We start from the raw sequence: 20593 nt of genomic DNA, 5'->3' as shown, positions 1-20593 counted from the left end.
ACCACAACAGAGACAAAAGGCACAGTTCTCATCAAGAATGCTGATGAATTGGCCAACTTTTCACGCGGAGAAGAAAACAGAATGGAGGAAGATGTAAGGAATTGTTTCTAGTATTTTCCTTGTACTGTACATTAGGCCTTGATACATTTTGTTCATTTAAAGCTAACTTTGGGGTTTTAATTCATATGTATGTATGTTTTATGAGAGCAAAATCAAATAATAGAACTTTTTGTTTCCTATTGCATTCACAAAAATATGCAATTGTGTTTATGTAATGAAATTTAAGAATTTTTTATTCAGAGTAAAAAAAGCATTTACCAAGTACAGTATTTTAAATATAAGTTCAAGATTAAAATGAAAATGGGTACTAAACTTTTTCGATAGTATATATGGAGTACAACAGATATAAAAAGGTATGCCAACTCTCCTGGAAAGAATTACAGGTATCTCTTCATTTCATGAAATAGGTAAAGATGTTGTCCGATGCTGGTGTAACTGTAGTTGTTGCTGGAGGAAAGTTTGGTGATTTAGCTCAACATTATTTGAACAAATACAACATCATGGCTGTCAGAATCACAAGCAAGTGGGATCTGAGACGGCTTTGCAGAACTGTTGGTGCTACTATCCTTCCAAAGATGATTTGCCCAACGCAGGAAGAAATTGGTCTTTGCGATAAAGTCTTCATTGATGAAGTGGGTGACACCCCTGTCACTATATTCAGGTGAGTGTGAAATATCCGATTATATAGAAAGAAATTGTAATATTACATCTCTTAGCCAGGCCTTCTCCATCATGAGGCTCAATACTACACAGTATTCTAGAAGTTTTATTCCAGCTGTTACCAAGTTGTGGAATGATCTTCCTAATCGGGTAGTTGAATCAGTAGAACTTCAAAAGTTCAAAGTTGGAGCAAATGTTTTTATGTTGACCAGGGTGATACGAGTCTTTTTATTGTTTATATATGACCTATCGGTTTTTGACATTGTTAATAGTTTATATAGGTCATCTGTTTTGACGCTGTTACTGTTTTTAGAATGATATATTGTAATTTCTTCTCATCATTTATTTATTTCCTTATTTCCTTTCCTCACTGGGCTATTTTTCCCTGTTGTAGTCCTTGGGCTTATAGCATCTTGCTTTTCCAACTAGGGTTGTAGCTTGGCTAGTAATAATAATAATAATAATTTAGTCCACAGCTCCATTGGTTTGCGTTTCAGTTCTCCTTTCCTGTTGCTCCCATCGTATGTGTTTGACCAACTTTCTTAATTTTTTTTATTCGATTTTGGCCACATTTACAAACAAATCTTTCTTATTATTGTAGTTGTACTAGAGGAGATTGAAAAAATTAAGTAGTTTGTGTTATCCTCTGTCAGATTAATTAAAGTGCACTGTAGATATTTTTAAATAGTGATTTAAAAGACTACGTGAGTAGCAGATACCCATAGAATCAAATTTATTTGGCGAAAGAAAGAACAAGGAATAAGTTGACAATGCAGGTTAGACATGTAATGAGTTTTTCATGCTTGTCTCTAGACCGAGAATGGATTAGCAGAATAGTAACCGCCTGGATGAAAGGGAAAGAAAAATTCTGTATTACCAGAATACTAAAGAGTCTGTAGAGCATATTTGGCCTGTGCAGGGAATCAAAAGATGTGAATATTATTGATGATAAAGGGCAGTAGATGGTTTTTATGTTTAGTACATTCAAATCCATAATGAATCTGAGAAGAATGTCACTGATTATAGCTTTTATCATTCAATAAATTTTGATATATTCAGTGTGTTGTACATTACAGTAATACATTTCAATACATTCAATGTTTTGTAGTGTACTCGCATTACTGTGGAATAAGTCGAAGCCCATTGATTCATCAGTGGAGTATTTTATGTTAAGAAAGCAGCTAAACGTTACTATACAATTGCTTAAAATCACTTCTACAATCTCTCTCTCTCTCTCTCTCTCTCTCTCTCTCTCTCTCTCTCTCTCTCTCTCTCTCTCTCTCTCTCATGTATTGAGTGGCTTTAAAATGGAATAAATTTACAGTATGACTATCACTTGAAATGCTTTTTTTTTTTCCAAGTATACACTAAACCAAATATGAATATTAATAGATTTGTTCTTGGATTTTTTTATGAGGTTTTGTGAAATATTGTAAAGAAAAAGTACTTTTTTGTGATCAAAATACTATATTTTATGATTTTCTTTGGTAATGTACTTCCTGTCGAGTTCTAATGTCTTTTTCGTTAAACATTACCAAGGCATGTTTGTGGTGTTAGGAAAAATTTTTGATTGAAATTAAGCACAGAAATAGAATTTGAGAACCGATAATCCTAATGGTTTTGTCAGATATCAAGGAGGATGTTCAAGGTGAGCTGTAACAAAGAGGATAAGATAATCATGTAGCATTATGCATGCCTTCTTGTACTCCTCATTCATACACAGCATACCTCACCAGACTGTATAACAGATAGGTTTCTTCAATCATACATTCACTCATAAGAATGTCTGGTGATAGTGCCTGTATTAGATGTTTATTTCTGTGGGTATTGCTTCATAGAAGTTTTTACTTTTTGCAGGCAAGAGGGGGCTGAATCCCGAATTGCAACTATTGTGATCCGAGGCTCCACTGATAATTTAATGGATGACGTTGAGCGCGCTGTGGATGATGCTGTGAACACTTTCAAGGGCTTGTGCAGGGTAAGGTTAATGTTGTATGTTTGATGATATTTAAACTTAATTGGTTTTTAGCAGTTGCAGTTACTTGTTTCTTATGTCTACCTTTATCATTCTTGATGATATAGGAACACCATTATGGAATAGAAACCCATGAGTAGATTGGCTTTTTCATGTGTGAAGGCTAGGTAAACCAAATTAAGCTTTGGTTACTTTAAGAAAGGTATTGATTTTAATGAATTTACTCTTGGTAACTAAAAAGGTTTGGGTTGCTGCAAGTTAAATTACTCATGGAAATACTGGAATCCAGAAAGATTGAATCTTTAAACTAATTTTATAATGCAGCAGTCAAACAAATTTGAGAGTAGCAATACTAAGGTATAGCCGAGTCCAGGTATAATTTCTAAGCTATTTAAACTAACCATTTATAATGAGAAGAGTGTTGTACATCACTAACAGTTCAACATGTATGTAAAGGCCTAAATTTTATTGGCTTAATGACAATTATTGGACACATCTTCAAAAAGTTATCTAAAAAATTGCAGCCTATTTGGTCTATACAGTTATTGTAAATTTGTTTTAAACCTGTGATCTGTTGGGTAAGTTATAATTTCATGAGGTCGTGAAGTTGACATTTCTGAATTAATAGTATTTATCTTTTTTAAGTTAAAATTCATGGCAATACTAGTAATAGGTTTGAAAGGCTGTTTTTGGGCCAGCCATGAAAGATTTTTGTAAAGTTTTGTTATGAATTCAGTGATATAATGGTATATAATGCAGAATGATTGATAGTAAATCAAGACTTGTATTGTATACTTGGTATGTCAAGACATTGAATTTTGGGTATGCCAAGACATTGATTTTATTGTATATATTTCATGGGGTATTCAGCATTATGAAGCTTCATCTGTGGTGGATAATGGGGGAGGGTGGGCTGTGACCCCCTAGCAGTACCAGCTGAACTCAGTTGAGTCCCTTGTTAGGCTAGGAGGAACGTAGAGAGTAGAGGTCCCCTTTTTTGTTTTTGTTTCATTTGTTGATGTCGGCTACCCCCCAAAATTGGTATATGTATGTATATATTTCATGTAAATGTTCATTTTTTAGATTCTCGTACATTGGGTTCTTACTACTGTATAATATAGAAAATTATTTTTAGGATAAATAGGTTTGATGCCATGTCTTTTTTTTTTCAGGATGGAAAGTGTGTTCCAGGTGCAGGCAGCACTGAAGTAGAACTTAGCAGAATAATAGAGCAATATGGCTCTCAGTGTCCAGGCCTAGAACAGTACGCTATTAAGAATTACGCTGAAGCTCTCAGGGTGTTCCCTAAAGTAAGGGAATTAGATTGTTACTTTATATTGTTGAAGATGATAATTTCCTCATATTTCTGTAATAAGTTGTATTTTTAAACTTTTCAGTTAATAAATTCTGCCATTTTATTTCTCCATGTTTATATACAGTAGTATAAAGTGTAGCTATGCTATGGAATGATGTATTTTTTCAAAATAGCTTAATTTTAGTATACAGGTACTATGCATTAATAGCAGGACAGTTTTAATTATCAATGACAATATATTTCCATGTAATGATATAGATTTGATCTTTACCTATAGTCCATTTCTTTTAGCGAGTCATATTTGCACTGACTTGCAACGGTGCCCTTTTAGCTCGGAAAAGTTTCCTGGTCGCTGATTGGTTAGACTTATCTTGTCCAACCAATCAGCGATCAGGAAACTTTTCCGAGTTGAAAGGGCACCGCTGCGAGTCTGTGCAAATATGCCTCGCTAAAAGAAATTGACTATACTGTAGTGATGTAATTTTTTATGAAATTCAACTATTTACAGGTGTTAGCTGATAACTGTGGTGCTCCTGATCAAGAAGTTTTGTCCAATTTATTAGCTGCGCACACAGAGGGCAAGAAAAATGCCGGCTTTGACTGCGAGGGAGAAGGTGTTGCCGTGCTGGATGCATGCGAGAAGGAAATATTTGATCTGTTCCTTACCAAGTACTGGGCCCTGAAATATTCTTCATCAGCGGCTATTGAAATTTTGAGGGTAGACCAGATAATAATGGCGAAGAGAGCTGGCGGCCCCAAAGCCCGAGGAATGGGACCCCAGGATCCTGATGATGATTAAGCATTGGGTTTATTGTAGGGTGTCTTTATATTTTGGCCTTGTCTATTAACTTAATGCTGTTTACTAGCTTTCATCAGGACTTTATTTCCTAATTAACTACCTGAAGAAGTGGTTTGCCAAGTAGGTGATTTAAAAAGATACCCATCGGCAATCGACGATGTAACATGAACTTGCACGCTTTTTATATTAATAAATTATCTGAAGAAGTCTTAGCTTTCTCTCAACCTTTAAAATGTTGATTGACAATTAGTGGTATAACAGTAGAAATGATAAAAACTCACCATAGGTTTATGGCAAAAATTAATTTACATAGAAGATACAGGTAGTAACCTTTGAAATAGATAAACTCAAAATTGAGAGCATTATTAAACTGACTAAAAAGTAGTCGGTTGTCATATCTAATGAATAGTTATGTAGTTATGAACAAAAGTCTAGGAGGTGGTTGATATGTTTTAAACAAGATCAGGTTTGAAAATTACAATAAAGAACTTCTCCGTTATATTGCTCGTTTCTTTTACAGAAGAATGCAAAGAAAATTAGAAATTTATTCCATTTAAAGACAGGGGTACTGAATGATCAATCTGGTTCTGGTGTCGTGCCTTTCGTCTGAATTTTATTTTCAATCCAGTCAATTAGAAGAGAATTCTCTCCAATGACCCTTATCCCTTTTACCCCCAGGCTCTTTGGAAATTTCCAACCCTTAACCCCCAAGGGGTTATTTTTTTCCCAGCACATTTTGCAGTATATTTTTTTTAAATTGCTCTAACAGCCTTAATTTTTGTCATAGAGAGGTCATTTTGGTCTCATTCTCTTGGAAAATGCGAATTTTTTCAAAAAATTCAAAAATATAAAAAATGTAAATTTTTATAGCATTTTTTTGCAAGGACGTACCGGTACGTCCATGGGGGTAAAGGGATGGGTTTTGTGAAACGTACCAGTACGTCCTTTTGGGGGTAAAAGGGTTAAGGGATGTTGCAGTTGGTGCTTTTTTTTTTATGCATTGTTCCTTGGCCTTAACTGCACCTACTATTAACCTTGTACTTTACATCTGTTCCTGCTACCTTTTATTTTTCCTGTAGCTAAAGCTATCCAACCTCTCTTAACTATTACTTCAAAGAGTAACTGCAGGGTTTCCTCCCACTTCCATAGCTGAATTACTGGACAGGCCCAAGCGCCTGACTATTGTAGCCCAAATAAAAGAAAAAATCCATCTTGTCCAATCTGTTAAAATTCTACTATGAGGAGAGGTGATTGGTTTCCCTCGGTAACACCTTAATGCTGAAACGCCTTCCTCTCCTTTCCTCAGCATTTGTATAAATGGCCTAAATTTAATGAACAAATCCAATTCCAGCACCTTACCTGCCACAATATTATTAGCTAAACTACAACCCCAGTTGGGAAAGTAGGATGCTATGAGCCCAAGGGCTCCAACAAGGAAAAATAGCTCGGTGAAGAAAGGAAACAATGAAATGCACTACATTAGATGCAATGATTATGAAATATCTTAAGATCCGTAATAATGTTAAAATAGATCTGTCATATTCAAACTATGAAGTAAGATTTATGTAAGCCTATTTAACATTTGCTGCAAGGTTAAATTATTGAAATTCCACTGATTCAACTGCAAGATAAAGATCATTCCACAATCTGGTAACAGCTTGAATAAAACTTAAAATACTGTTTAGTGAAGAAGAAATGACTTAGATTTAACTACATAACTAGTACTATGTACAGGATGGGAAGAACTGCAAAATTTGGTCATTTATGAAAATTCTTATACAACATGCTTAAGAAACTACAGTAACGGAACGATGGTGCCAGAGATTGATATCTAGATCGGGAATAAGAAATTTAAGACAATTTTTTTGACTATCAAATTAAGATGAGATTCAGCAGGACCATACAGGAAAATAATATTTGAAACTGGAATGAAAGAATTAAAACACTTCTTCAGGCTAAATTGATCACTGCGGGCAATACAGAAGGGTATGTGTTGTTCCTTCGGCCCCTAGTTGCACTTCCATTATATCCTTCTACTCTACCACGGTATTTGCTTCTTTCTTCTATCTTTCTATCCAAGCTCTCATAACTTTTACCTCAGTATAACTGAGAGTTTTACCCTAGATGCTCTTGGTCACTGAATGTTCATACTATATACACATGACATGTGGTTTGGCCTAGAAAACAAGCTTGTTGCATATGCAGATGATGCTACTCTCTTTGCATCAATTCCATCCCCTGAATGTAGATCTAGGGTTGGTGAATCCCTTAATAGAGATTTAGCTAGAATTAGTGCATGGTGCAAATTATGGGGTATAAAGTTGAATCCTAACAAAACTCAAAGTATGATTGTAAGTACGTCAAGGACGGTGGTTCCTCAACATCCGGATCTCAGTATTGATAATGTTTCTTTGAATATGTATGACTCTTTCAAAATTTTAGGGGTGATTCTCGACAGTAAATTTACTTTTGAGAAACATATAAGGTCTGTGTCTTCTTCAATTTCACAAAAAATAGGCTTATTGAGAAAGTCTTTCAAGATTTTCGGTGATCAATCTATTCTGAAGAAGTGTTTTAATTCTTTCATTCTACCTTGTTTTGAGTATTGTTCTCCTGTCTGGTCTTCAGCTGCTGATTCTCATCTTAATTTGTTGGACAGAAACTTACGGTCTATTAAATTTCTTATTCCTGATCTAGATATTAATCTCTGGCACCGTCGTTCAATTAGTTCATTATGCATGTTGCATAAGATTTTTCATAACTCTGACCATCCTTTACATTCAGATCTCCCTGGACAATTCTATCCTGTTCGTAATACTAGGCAGGCAGTTAATTCTAATAGCCAGGCCTTCTCCATCACGAGGCTCAATACTACGCAGTACTCTAGAAGTTTTATTCCAGCTGTGACCAAGTTGTGGAATGATCTTCCTAATCGGGTGGTTGAATCAGTAGAACTTCAAAAGTTCAAAGTTGGAGCAAATGCTTTTTTGTTGACCAGGCGGACATAGTCTTTTTATAGTTTATTTATGACATATTTGTTTTTGATGTTGTTGATAATTTATTATATGACATGTCTGTTTTGACGTTGTTTCTTATTTTAGAATGATTTATTGTTAATTTGTTCTCTTCATTTATTTATTTCCTTATTTCCTTTCCTCACTGGGCTATTTTTCCCTGTTGGAGCCCCTGGGCTTATAGCATCTTGCTTTTCCAACTAGGGTTATAGCTTGGATAGTAATAATAATAATAATAATAATAATGGGCTCACAAGTCCCAGTTCTGAGCTACGTAGCCCAAATCATTAAATTCAATTAAATTCAACATCTTACCAAAAATAATTTTAAGTTAGATTAAGTTTGAGGAAGTCTTGAATATGATGTGAACATATAACAAATGTAAGTGGATCTATTTCTGATGGAAAATTTGCTTGAATTAGTTATAAAATGGTAAAACATGACAACATCTTAGTACCCAGACAGTAAAAAATTACCATTTATGAAAACAAATATGATGCAGTATTCTCTCTGGCTTGATCCATCTAAGATCTTATCAAGATACCCACAGTGCTATTCTTATATGATTTTTTTTGGGGGGCTCAGGCCATGTCGTCCTGATGGAAGGTTCCTTCAGTAGCTTCCTTTGGATATATATGACTACCAGTCATATATATCCAAAGGAAGCTACTGAAGGAACCTTCCATCAGGATGACATGGCCATCTCACCCAAAAATAGATTTTTCGCTTCGTTCATAATCCGTTTTTTTTTTTTACTTCATTAGTATTTTGTTTACAATTCGAAAGTTGTGATACTGAGTAATTAGATAGTCACTGAAGTAAAAAACCACCATTATGTTAACTTTATGCTTTATGATCAACAGTTTCCTAAAATGCATAGATAAAGCTGAATAAACAAAGTTGTTAGTAGACCCCAATGTAGAACTTGAAGCAGTAGAATTGACCAGCTGATGCAAAGCGTAATGATAATGGAAATTACACTAAAAGGATAAGTTGTCTTGTAAAAGTTTAAAAGGAAAATTAGAAATTTAGTTTATCCACGGAAAGTTCTGATATTGTAGTTTATAAGACAATTGGGTAAAACTAGAACTATATTGTTTGACAAGCGGTGAGCTGATAGAATTTCTACAGGATAGAGGAGGTCTACATTTCAGATGCTTGGCATTTACATGTAACCAGTGAAGGCTATGGTCATTGGTCACAGCCTCGCAGGTTTTAAGGTCGCTCATGAATGGCAGAGGCAAGGGACAGTGACATTGCCCTAGCAAGCAGGACAATGCCCTAGAGACTGGCCATATTTTATATGATCAGCGCCCAAGCCCCCTCTCCACCCAAGCTAGGACCAGGGAGGGCCAGGCAAATGGCTGCTGATGACTCAACAGATAGACCTATAGGCTCCCCCCAACCTTAGCTCACAAGGATGGTAAGGTTGCAGACACTAATGGCACTAACGAGATTGAGCGAGACTCGAACCCCGGGCTGGCAAACACCAGGCAGAGACGTTACCAATCAGGCCACAACAACCCTAAAGCTCTGGGCAATCTTAATCCATCCATTAAACCAGGAAGAAGAGTGTAAAGCTGAATTTAAAAGGATAAAGGCAGCTGCAGTGGATGAAGGTAGTAAAAGTAGTGAGTTACTATAAAATAAAATGCTTAATCAAACCAGTGAGGAAATATGAGTGATGGTTGTAAAACTTCAACAATTTCTATTGTAAACAAAGGATATGATTTTATATATATATATATATATATATATATATATATATATATATATATATATATATATATATATATGGATCTTTTACCTCATTTTCATTGATATCTTATTCAGTGGTAAACACACACACACACACACACACACACACACACATATATATATATATATATATATATATATATATATATATATATATATATATATATATATATATATATATATATATATATATATATATATATATAATTTCTTCACAATAAGTTGTTACCATGGAGGTACCTATTATGCTTCCATGGTTGTTACCTATCTGACCAAAGAAATTCTCTCTCTACACACACACACACACAATTATGGCCATTAATTTATTGTGTTATAAAAACAGTAGTCACTGTTTTTGCAATAACATTAAAGAAATCTACAAGCGCCCTGAAACGTTGAAAACACATCCACCAATAAATTTAATTTTATGGGACTCTCGGTACAGGTAGCCCGGTAGGGAAGACATAAAATACATTTTCAGTCTTCTAATTGTATTATTTTTATGGGTTAAATTTTTTAATTATCTAAGTCACGAAAAAAAAGATGAAATTAAAATATACAATGCTCAAATATACACATTTTTTTTTCCATAAATGTAAACGCCAAATTCTTTAGTCTTAGCTTCAAACAGAATTATTTATGATATTTGCGAAATAATTTAGACCAATTTATATTCAGAAGTAAAAAAAAATCACTGTTAATATTACAGGTAAATTTGTTAACCCCCTGAATGTCAAAAAACAGTAGAACTCACTGCGAATATCCTGTTTTAATGATGGTCCTCGCAAATGAGTCGTTCTAAAATAATCTGAAAGACATAACAATCGGTTAGAAATAGGACATATTACGTATTTTGTCAATCTACCTTTAAAACTTTGTGAATTTTTGCGTCAATAAAATTATAAAATGAGTTACTCAAGCCAAAAGTTTAGCAAAAAATATTCTAAATCCTAATGTCAACAGTTTCCAAATGAATAAGAAAGTTTGTAAGCTTGAACAATTGCCATATTTTTATTTTGTTCCCATCACATTAGCCAATGAATACATCATCCTAATCTTGAGTAGTCTGCTATTACACCTGATTTTAACAACTGATCTATTTCATTTTAAATATCATATTATTAACAAATAAGAATAGCATCAAAAATAGAAATGTATTTGCATTTTTCACATGTTTGACTTGTAAGAACTATATAGCAGACACAAATGATTTTTATGTAAAATATTTGGAGAGTGGTATTATGGCCTCCTAGCAGTCCAATGACGTCACTTTCTAAGGCCACTGCAACATCTAGATACGTCTGCATGTTCAATTTGATTATACAAATATTTTTGGCATTTTTATATTTGCTTAAAGCAGTTATCGCTGTGAAATATATAAATAGTAAAATATGAATAATTTTTATAAGTAAATTTATGATATATATTCCCCGGCCACTGCAACATCTAGATACGTCTGCATATTCAATTTGATTATACAAATATTTTTCGGAAATTTTATATTTGCTTAAAACAGTTATTATTATAGAATATATAAATAATAAAATATGAATTATTTTTATAAGTAAATTTATAATATATATTCCTGAACATTTCTGCCAAAAAAATTTCAATCTCAATGAGATTGAGGTTTGACGTGTATTATCGGTGGATAAATGTTATTATGTGGCGCCCCCTCATATTATTAGCATTTGTAAGTAATTAATAGACTTATTTACTTTAATTATTGGTTAAGATTCATGCACTCATCACACTTGTTAAGAAATACACCTCTTTTATGCCTTTTAAAGCGTAAATGTATGGATACGAAGTTGTCCTATTCTAGAGTAGATCACTAACGTGGGTAGACGATGATTATTTAAGTTAGAAATTAAGTGTAATTATCATTGATGCGTTTAGAATCTTCACATGCGATGTGGTATATTAATCCCAATATGTATAAATCACGTTTTTAGCCTTAAGGATATACCGTGTTACCGAGCCATACGCGAGTGCACCGCTTGCCGGCAATCCCCAGAAAATCCTAGTTTAATTGTCCTATAGGCCCGTTATATCTAGTTTGGTAGCTTCAATTATGGCTCTAACCCTTGGCCTTTTACATCCTAGGAGCCTTTGTAGTTTGTTGGGACAGGCCTGGAACCGCAATGTCCGAAATCGGCTCTTTTCCAAAGGAATCATCACAGAATTAAATAGTATTTAATTCACTAGTTTTGTAAATGCTTGTCCCAACAAACTACATACTAGGACAGGGTTGCGATCGCCAGAAAATAGAGTGTAAATCATCACATCGAATTTTTCACGGGAAGTTTAACAATGAAATAAGGAATTCACTAAATTTGTAAATGCTTCCTAATGATCTAACGGGGGCCGCCCTGCGACCCTCCAAACACTGTCGCTATCATACAAGCACCACAAACCCACCTAACCTAACCTAGTATTTCCCAGGTCACAACCCCTAGCCGGGGGCAGGCCCCCGGACCCCCTTCGTAAGTCTCTCTCCTACACAAAAAAAAGATATGGGCAGCACTCTAAATTATATCTTTAAAATGAAAATAACTTCATATTATGGTATATCGGATCATAGTAAAGAACATCTTCCCCATAAGGAATAACGATTTGGCTAGTAATAAGAAAGATATCGCCGCCTGTCCCAACGGGTCAGACAATATATTTATTTAGTTAGATGTAGTTTCGCCGCCTGTCCCAACGGGTTAGACAATATATTTATTTACTTAGATGCAAATTAACTACCCTTTTTCTATACCAGAGATAACCTGTGTACGCTTATCCACAAATGCGCCAATTGAATAAGGACACTCTGCTCTAGATTGGGTTAGGTTAGATACGAGTGTTCGATGAATGCTATCTACGATGCGAAATAAAGTCGTTCCTTCGTCCTTTACATAGGATAGATATCAGCGAAACTGGAGTATATGTAATTAAACTTTTATAACAGGGTGTAAACAGGTGGCAGGTAGTTAGTGGCTGGGAGCGGAGAAGCCTCGTCCATCAGTGGGAACTGATGTTCTTCCACTAGCTGGAGTATCTGGGTTGTTTTATTTCTTTTTTCTTGCCAGTGGGTTTATGATTGTACGCTGCCGTGGTGATGTCTACGGTTAAGCAAACTTGGTTTTTAAAAGTTTTTTTTCTTCAACCTTTGGACATTTGTTTCCTGTGACGTTGCTGTGCTACGCCTTTGGACTTACTGTAATCCCCCCGGAAAGAGAATAAGATTCAGCGTTACATGAAATTTTCCAACCTCTTACAAGTACAGAAAACGACATCGGGAGTAACAAGCTCCCCTTCACGAATGGAAACTATACCCTTCTGTTTCATGCACTCATGAGCAATGTCTTGAAGTGTGCAGTGTTTGGAATCTGTATGATTGTTTACCGATAAACATGCCTCTTCACGCGCACATCCTTTTCTGACGGGACTGGAAACTTTACTCGCCAGGCCTTGTCTATGTTCAGCGCACTCCGGATAGATTCACACAGCATTCTGATGTAACAGCATGCAAATATGGGGTGTGCTCACACACTAGCATGCATAACAGGTGACAGCTTCACGCAATGTTATGGATTCGCTTGTAGTGTTACTGCGCCTCACTGGCACGCAATTGCTTGTCAGGGATTTGGAGCAGGTAGGTTACCATCAACGCTCAACTCGCGCCTCGCAACAGCACATGTCGCCCAGGTGTACCTCACCACTCCGCTCCTTGCTCAGATGCACATCGCCATGCGACTCCTCGCCTCGGCATGCTGCTGCTTTTAGAGAGACAGTTGATTCACAAGATCCAAGACACACTTGCAGCGTGCGTGTCCAGGATGGAACGCAACTGTGAACCCTCTTTAAGGAGAGACTTGATGTAAGGGCTTGTGTGTGGACTGATAATTATATCCTAAAGGTATATCCAGTAGACGCTCCTGATTACAGGAGTTGTCACTATCGCCGTCCAGTTACTTCTCTGGGCGACTCTCATATTGCAGCTCATCGTGGTTTGAGATCACTGAGTAATGATAATAGGTTTCCATCTAACCCCCCCTAGTCTCTTTCTCTGATGACTGATGCCTAAGAAAAAGTAAGGATCTTTGGTTGGTACAGAAGAACAAATCTAATCTCATGCCAGAAGGGATTCTCGAGTTTCTCTGGAAGATCATGACTCGGGATGCCGACTTGATTGTAGAAGGGGTACTTGGAACAGCCCCTCTCTTTCTTGATCTTCTCTAAGTGGAAAGGAGTGAGATATGCATTTGTGTCTCTACTCCGCCTTATGCCAGCTGGGTCGCTCTCTGTCTGTTTGTGATTACCACAAAGTTAGCAATGACACCTTCTAAAGTGTGCGCGATCGCAAGCTGCAACCTTAACTGCACAGCTCACGATTGACAACGCCTCTTTATCGATTGTACATCCTCTCACCAGCTCGTGATGGATCGTGCACCCTCTCACCTGCCTGCTAGAGTGCTCTCTTATGGGAGCACCTTTCACTAGCTTCTCAGTTTTATATTTGTAGTCTTAACAGGTGGTTTGCTCCTATCTATTTGCATGCAACCTACATTGCGTTCTCCCTATTACTGTACTAAATGATATACATAGGACAAATAATAAAGCGCTCAAGTGTAACAATTCTGCGCGCCTTCAGCCCAGTCCAAGGATTTTTGCAGAACGCGTGGAAAGTGACGGCTCCCCAGGGTTTTCTAGTTGACTTTTTCTTGTAGAGAAAATGTCTGTAAGCTGGAGATCAGTCATATACCTCTCAACCCTGAACGAGTGCATTATGCAAATCTTGTTCAGTATGGAGGCACCACGCACAGTCAGGCAGGCAATCAGGCCAGGATGGAGATTCCAGGCACAATCAGGCCAGGATGGAGACTCCAGGCACAATCAGGCCAGGATGGAAACTCCAGGCACAATCAGGCCAGGATGGAGACTCCAGGCACAATCAGGCCAGGATGGAGACTCCAGGCACAATCAGGCCAGGATGGAGACTCCAGGCACAATCAGGCCAGGATGGAGACTCCAGGCACAATCAGGCTACGATGGAGACACCAGGCACGGCCAGGCAGGTGATGAGGCCATTAGATTTCATAATGACAATCGGCTTAGGGATGTGTACTTCTAGATCCCAATCCATCCCAACTCCAGGAAGTATAGTACTGTGTTTTGTTTTTGTCATAGCAAGCGTGTACCAATTTAAAGTTCTTTGATTGTTCTCTCAACAGCTCTGCAAGTTTTCACCATAGTTTGTTCTTACACAAAATACAAACCGTATGCTCTTTACATAGGAAAAGAAATCAGCGCAAGCTAGTATGGGGTTATAAAACTTTTAACGAGGGGTCAACAGGCCATTGCTCAGCCTTAAGCTAAGTCTTTTGACTGAAAGGGGTTGATATTTCCTCTTTGTTAGAGCTGTCCATGCTCATAAGGAGTTTTGAACAGGCAATGGTACCACGTTTGTGGAGTACTGTTCAAAGTTCTTCGTTCCCTAAAAGAAGAACCTAATGAGCCTTTACATCTGGCTTCAAATGAAGATCTAACGCTGAAAACGGTCTTTCTTCTCGCTTCAGCCTCCGCTAAGAAGGTTAGCGGGTTGCACTGTTTAATACAGTGTACTGCAATGGGATTTTCTCTATCAAGGGCTGTTCTCTATATGGTATTATATGATAGGGAATAAATACCTCTAAATATAAACATATGGAATTCAAGGGCCTTCTCGCAAATGATCATACATATGAACATTGAGGTCTGACTGCACAGTACTCTTGCTAGAACAATTAATTAAGAAAGAAAATTAATTCTGTATTTTTCCCCAAAATACAGGCTTGAGTCTTTTTCTTTTTTTTTTTCAAAGTTTTACCTCCGGTTATGTCAACCAGGTTGGTGGCACTCTCCCCTCACCTACATGACAACTAACTATTGTGCTATACATTGTTAATAGCAGATGGCAGACACCATGCATAGAAGTTTGCAAATTTGGGAAAAATACAAATTTTTAAAAATTTATAATTTTGTCTTGTAATTAGATACTGTACCCTTTTTTTTGGCTCTTTGACTCTTTCCCTTTTTCTCACATGGCCAATTCAATGTTCCTTGACATCCTTTTGTAGTGGTTGACTTTTTATGACATGTTATCTAATCACATGCGTGATGTTGGTTTGTATGCAAACAGATATTAAAACTTTAATTTATATATGTCAAGTTTTCTCAGCAATTAATTGCTTATGTTATTTTGTTACAGGTCAATACTGTTTAATGAAAAAGAGCCAGCTTTAATAAGCTTCATGATAATTTAATTATTTCTTACTGTTGTTCAGTAGTAAGATGAGAGTTAAAGTTTTATTTAAATAATTTACTTTAATCTGCTTCATGTTTCTAACGCCCAAACCTTATTTTCAGTTGTGTGGAGTGGTGGTTGTAAGCTTAGCAGCTAAGTCACAAAGCTATGTGGAAACTATATCTGATCCAAAGGTAAATATTTGATTATGTTTCTTCATTGCAAAATGGTAGCCTTGCATATGAATTATTAATATTCTTTATTTATGTTTCCTGTTATACTGTCCAGTATTCAGGTTTCAAAATGATTATTAAAATTTATATGCTTAGTCTTATATTCATTGAAATTTTCATAGTGGATTAAAGTCCATTTTGTAGCAGATTGGTGGTACAATACTAAATATTTTTCTGTATACCTTTTGTTGATTAATCTTATACAATATTTAAATTTTGCATAAATGAATATTTAAAGTTTTCTTAAAAGGAATATTATTTGGGATCTACAGTACTGCACTGTACTGAAGACAATATTTTTGCCATATGTTTAAAAAGCATTTAAATGGCCATTGATTGAACTACAGTATTAATAGTACAGTATATTATAGTGATAATTTGTTGTAACTAAGAGCCTATTAAGTGTGATTTGTTGTCGTTAAAAACAGTTGTATCGCACACTTAAGATGTATGATAATTAACCCTTTTACCCCCAAAGGACGTACTGGTACGTTTCACAAAACTCACCCCTTTACCCCCATGGACGTACTGGTACGTCCTTGCAAAAAACTGCTATTTACATTTTTTTTGCATATTTTTTATAATTTGTTGAGAAACTTGAGGCATTTTCCAAGAGAATGGGACCAACCTGACCTCTCTATGACGAAAATTAAAGCTGTTAGAGCAATTTTAAAAGAATATACTGCAAAATGTGCTTGAAAAAAAATAACCCCTGTGGGTTAAGGGTTGGAAAGTTCCAAATAGCCTGGGGGTAAAAGGGTTAATTGTATAAATTAAGAAGAGTATACAGTGCCTTGTTAGATAGATGGATGTGTAATATGGTAATTATTTATAGGGTCAAGTTTCATTTGTGTGTGGCTGATGAGGCACATATGAAGTGTGAGTTTGTATGTCAGGGAAAAATCAAAATGGTTATGATAGTTGGAAATTTTTGTAAGGTTGGGCTAGTTATCAATAACTTGACTATTTTTACAGGAATGGAAGAAGCTCCTGAGGACTCGAACAAACGTTTTAGTTTTGTATTCGAAAGGCAAAGTAAAACAAGAGGTAAATAATGTATTCACAGAAGTGTCGCGTGAACTTCGAGGAACGGCGACACTTGTTCATATCGAGTGTAATGGGTAAGATAGTCTTCTATTTAAAGATTATTATATCATGTAGAAATTTTGTTCAACATGAAATTCAAGCTTCATGACTAATTGAAGAAGAATTTTTTGCCAAAGAGGATCAATGATATTTATTTTGTCTTATAGTTTGTATCAGTTAGTTGCTATTATAATTATGATTATAATTAATGTTATTGACTTTTTCAGAGAGGGGAAAAAGCTATGTAAAAAGAATAAAGTTGAGCCATCATCATATGTTTTGAAGCATTACAAAGATGGTGATTTCCATAAAGATTACGACAGAAGAGAAACGGTTCAGTCTATGGCAACGTTTTTACGAGATCCATCCGGAGACATTCCTTGGGATGAAGATGAGCAAGGTGTTGATGTAGTGCATATAAATGATGTCAATGTAAGTATATTAGTAATGATATTTTTATATTATTCTAAGTCCATTGCTTTGCAGTTATTTTTCCTTCAGGCAACACACACACACACACACACACACACACACTCTCTCTCTCTCTCTCTCTCTCTCTCTCTCTCTCTCTCTCTCTCTCTCTCTCTCTCTCTCTCTCTCTCTCTCTCTCTCATATATCACCATTTGCTCATATTTACACTGGTTCTAATGGTAGTTTGTTTATTTTGAAATTTATGATTACAAATTTACTGCATAAAATTTTATATAAATTACCTTCCCCTTATCTTATACTAAATAAAACCAATTCTATGCTTCAGTGCACATTGCTATTTTTAACCTAAACCTCCTATAGTTTTCTAAAACTTTTTTTTTATGTTAGAAGAAAATGCGGGCTTAGCATTTTCATTTTCATCCATACTGTAAGCAACAATCCTAGTCTTTTTTTGTATTTTCCCCCTGAACCAAAAGTTTGTATTCTTTTACATTTAAAACTTTCAGTTTGGTCAGCAACCATTCGAACATACTTTTTCATAAGAGGAACTGTAGGCCTTTGCATTCCTCACTGCGATTATGTTAATCACAATACTGTTCCTGGCACAAGACCGAAAGAGGGTCTTGATTGCCATGGAAAAAAACTCCCTTGAAAGTATACACTAGTTACTAAGAAAATCCAGGAGCAGACATCCCTCATTATCATTAATGGCTTAAATAACAGTTTGTTCCAACACAGAGACTTACCTCGAACCACTTTCTTAGGAGTTACCTGGAACCTCCTCTCAAACGACCAGAGTTTTGTGTAGTTTACCCTACTCCCGTTTTCTGTAGTGGTAGGCCTAGCGGAAGGATACGTGCCCTAAGGGCAAACCCGAGGTAGGCCACATGTGAGCTTGGGTCCTGATCTCCAGTAAGTTCTCTGGTCGCGTCGTGATATCATCTCGACGCTCCTCAGTATAAATTGTTTCACAATTGGGAGCATGGTAATTATTCTCAACCTGTCAAAACCACCGCTAGAAGACTGAAAGAAGAAGGTGGGAGCAACTTGCCAAACCATGGTTGTTGCCCTTAGGTACTAGATTCTCACAATACTGGCTTGAGGCCTAAGTCTGTTGAAGAGAAGCAAATGGAAAATTGTATTTATTGTGAGTTAACGTCAATATAAGCCAAATTTTATTAAGGAAGCAATATGAACATCAAGGGAGATTCAAAGATTTAAAAAAAGCTCTGTAGAGATATAACATGAGAGCATGAAATATGTTCAACTCATTCAACATTAGCTTTCTTTCAGTGGTGAGGAAAAGGTCAATGTTGACGTTTTCTTTAACTCGACTGAGCTAACTGGATTTTAGGGAGATATTTTGGTTTGACTGTGGTATTCAATATACTGTACATATGGAAAAATAATGTTGTATAAAGTTAAACATATTTCACGTTATCCTGTTATGTTTAAAGAGATTTCTTTAAAAGAATAATTATCAAATAAAAAAGGTATCAGATGTAGACAGTTTTCTATAGAAATTTTAACTTTAATTTTTTCAACCTGAAATAACTTTGTGTCAATGAAAATTGTCTAAGCTTATGTGGGAATAATTGGATTCTGAGAGTTTTTACTGTTATTATTACCATAAAAGACAGTTTCATGTTTTTACTACAGAAATATACAAAATACTTTGCTTATATTTTTTGTACTCGAGAGAGAGTGAGTGAGTGAGTGTGTGTGTGTGTGTGTGTGTGTATGTGTATGTGTATGTGTGTGTGTGTTTTTAAACGTCAACGTAAGGGCCTGTAGTCAATGGATATTGTTAATTGTTATCTGTGATTTGATATTTTGTAAAGATAGATATTTGATTGAAGCATTGAAAAAGTAGGTGGTTTTCAGAATAACTTTTATTTTACATATTTTTTTTTTCCTTTTTCTCAACAGGCTCTCACAAAACTACTAAAGAAGGAAAGAGCTTTCATGATGATGTTTTATGCTCCCTGGTGTGGATTTTGCAAACGGCTGAAGCCAGACTACTCCTCAGCAGCCACTGAACTGAAAGATACACACACTTTGGTTGCCATGGATGTTAATAAACCAGAGAATTCAGCAGCAAGGATTAAGTACAATATTACTGGGTTCCCAACACTTATATACTTTGAGTAAGTAAATTAAGAATTGCCAGTTGAAATTTCTTTGTTTTCCTTAAATTTTTTAATGATTTCAGCTCCAATGCTCTTGGAGATTAACATTTGACTTATTTGTTTTTGCTATTCCAGTAACACCTATCAAATTAATTACCAATATATCTGCATAAAGTAGCGATGTGGTTGATCAGATCAGCCCTAGCTAGTAATGCCCCACAGCTTGCTTTGCAGAGATACTTGGAATTCTATAATTAAGACCTTATAAGAATTGACAGGCAATGAGCAGTGCATCTAAGGGCTGAAAGAATACTGCAAAATAACCTTTTGCACCCTGTACCTTGTGTTGCACGCATCACACTTGGATTAGCACCATTTACTAGTCAAATTATCTTTATTCTCTTATATATTAGGTTATAGGTATTTTCATTCCATGATCAAACCCTTCTTCATCTAGCTTAGTGCTTTAAGTCTGACCTTTTTTCTACATGTAAATGGTACTCATAGCCTATCATAGAATGTATTGGTGGGTTATGAGCTCTGAAATCAAAGAAATAATATGGTCCCTAATCATAGTATTCTTTTCTTTTCTACCTACAGCCACCTCTTCTTTTAGCTACCATTTATGAACCTTGTTTAACCAGTAAAGGCTTTCTTAACCCTTTTACCCCCAAAGGACGTACTGGTACGTTTCACAAAACTTATCCCTTTACCCCCATGGACGGACCGGTACGTCCTTGCAAAAAAATGCTATAAAATTTTTTTTTTTCATATTTTTGATAATATTTTGAAAAAATTCAGGCATTTTCCAAGAGAATGAGACCAACCTGACCTCTCTATGACAAAAATTAAGGCTG

At 35.8% G+C, this 20593-nt stretch overlaps 2 protein-coding genes across 2 annotated transcripts in view; both read left to right on the top strand.

The window, feature by feature from the left end:
- Positions 1-6: 6 nt before the first annotated feature.
- LOC137616243 (T-complex protein 1 subunit theta-like) lies at positions 7-5016 on the top strand. The gene is made up of 5 exons (XM_068345859.1): positions 7-93; positions 468-721; positions 2578-2698; positions 3868-4005; positions 4519-5016. The coding sequence occupies exons 1-5, from the start codon at positions 82-84 to the stop codon at positions 4807-4809; spliced, it is 816 nt and encodes a 271-aa protein (XP_068201960.1). The 5' UTR covers positions 7-81; the 3' UTR covers positions 4810-5016.
- Positions 5017-11174: 6158 nt separating this feature from the next.
- Positions 11175-20593, top strand: part of LOC137616695 (protein disulfide-isomerase A5) — a 42515-nt gene continuing 33096 nt past the window's right edge. The window contains exons 1-5 of the mRNA XM_068346690.1: positions 11175-11274; positions 15978-16049; positions 17064-17209; positions 17402-17606; positions 19537-19754. Coding sequence (XP_068202791.1) covers positions 11200-11274; positions 15978-16049; positions 17064-17209; positions 17402-17606; positions 19537-19754 — 716 coding nt within the window. The 5' untranslated portion in view covers positions 11175-11199. The remainder of the gene's footprint in view (positions 11275-15977; positions 16050-17063; positions 17210-17401; positions 17607-19536; positions 19755-20593) is intronic.

Source organism: Palaemon carinicauda, chromosome 22 (genome assembly GCF_036898095.1).
Source record: "Palaemon carinicauda isolate YSFRI2023 chromosome 22, ASM3689809v2, whole genome shotgun sequence".
Lineage (NCBI taxonomy): Eukaryota > Metazoa > Arthropoda > Malacostraca > Decapoda > Palaemonidae > Palaemon > Palaemon carinicauda.
The sequence above is the reverse complement of the archived record's forward strand: the minus strand, read 5'-3'. Positions and strand labels throughout refer to the sequence as shown.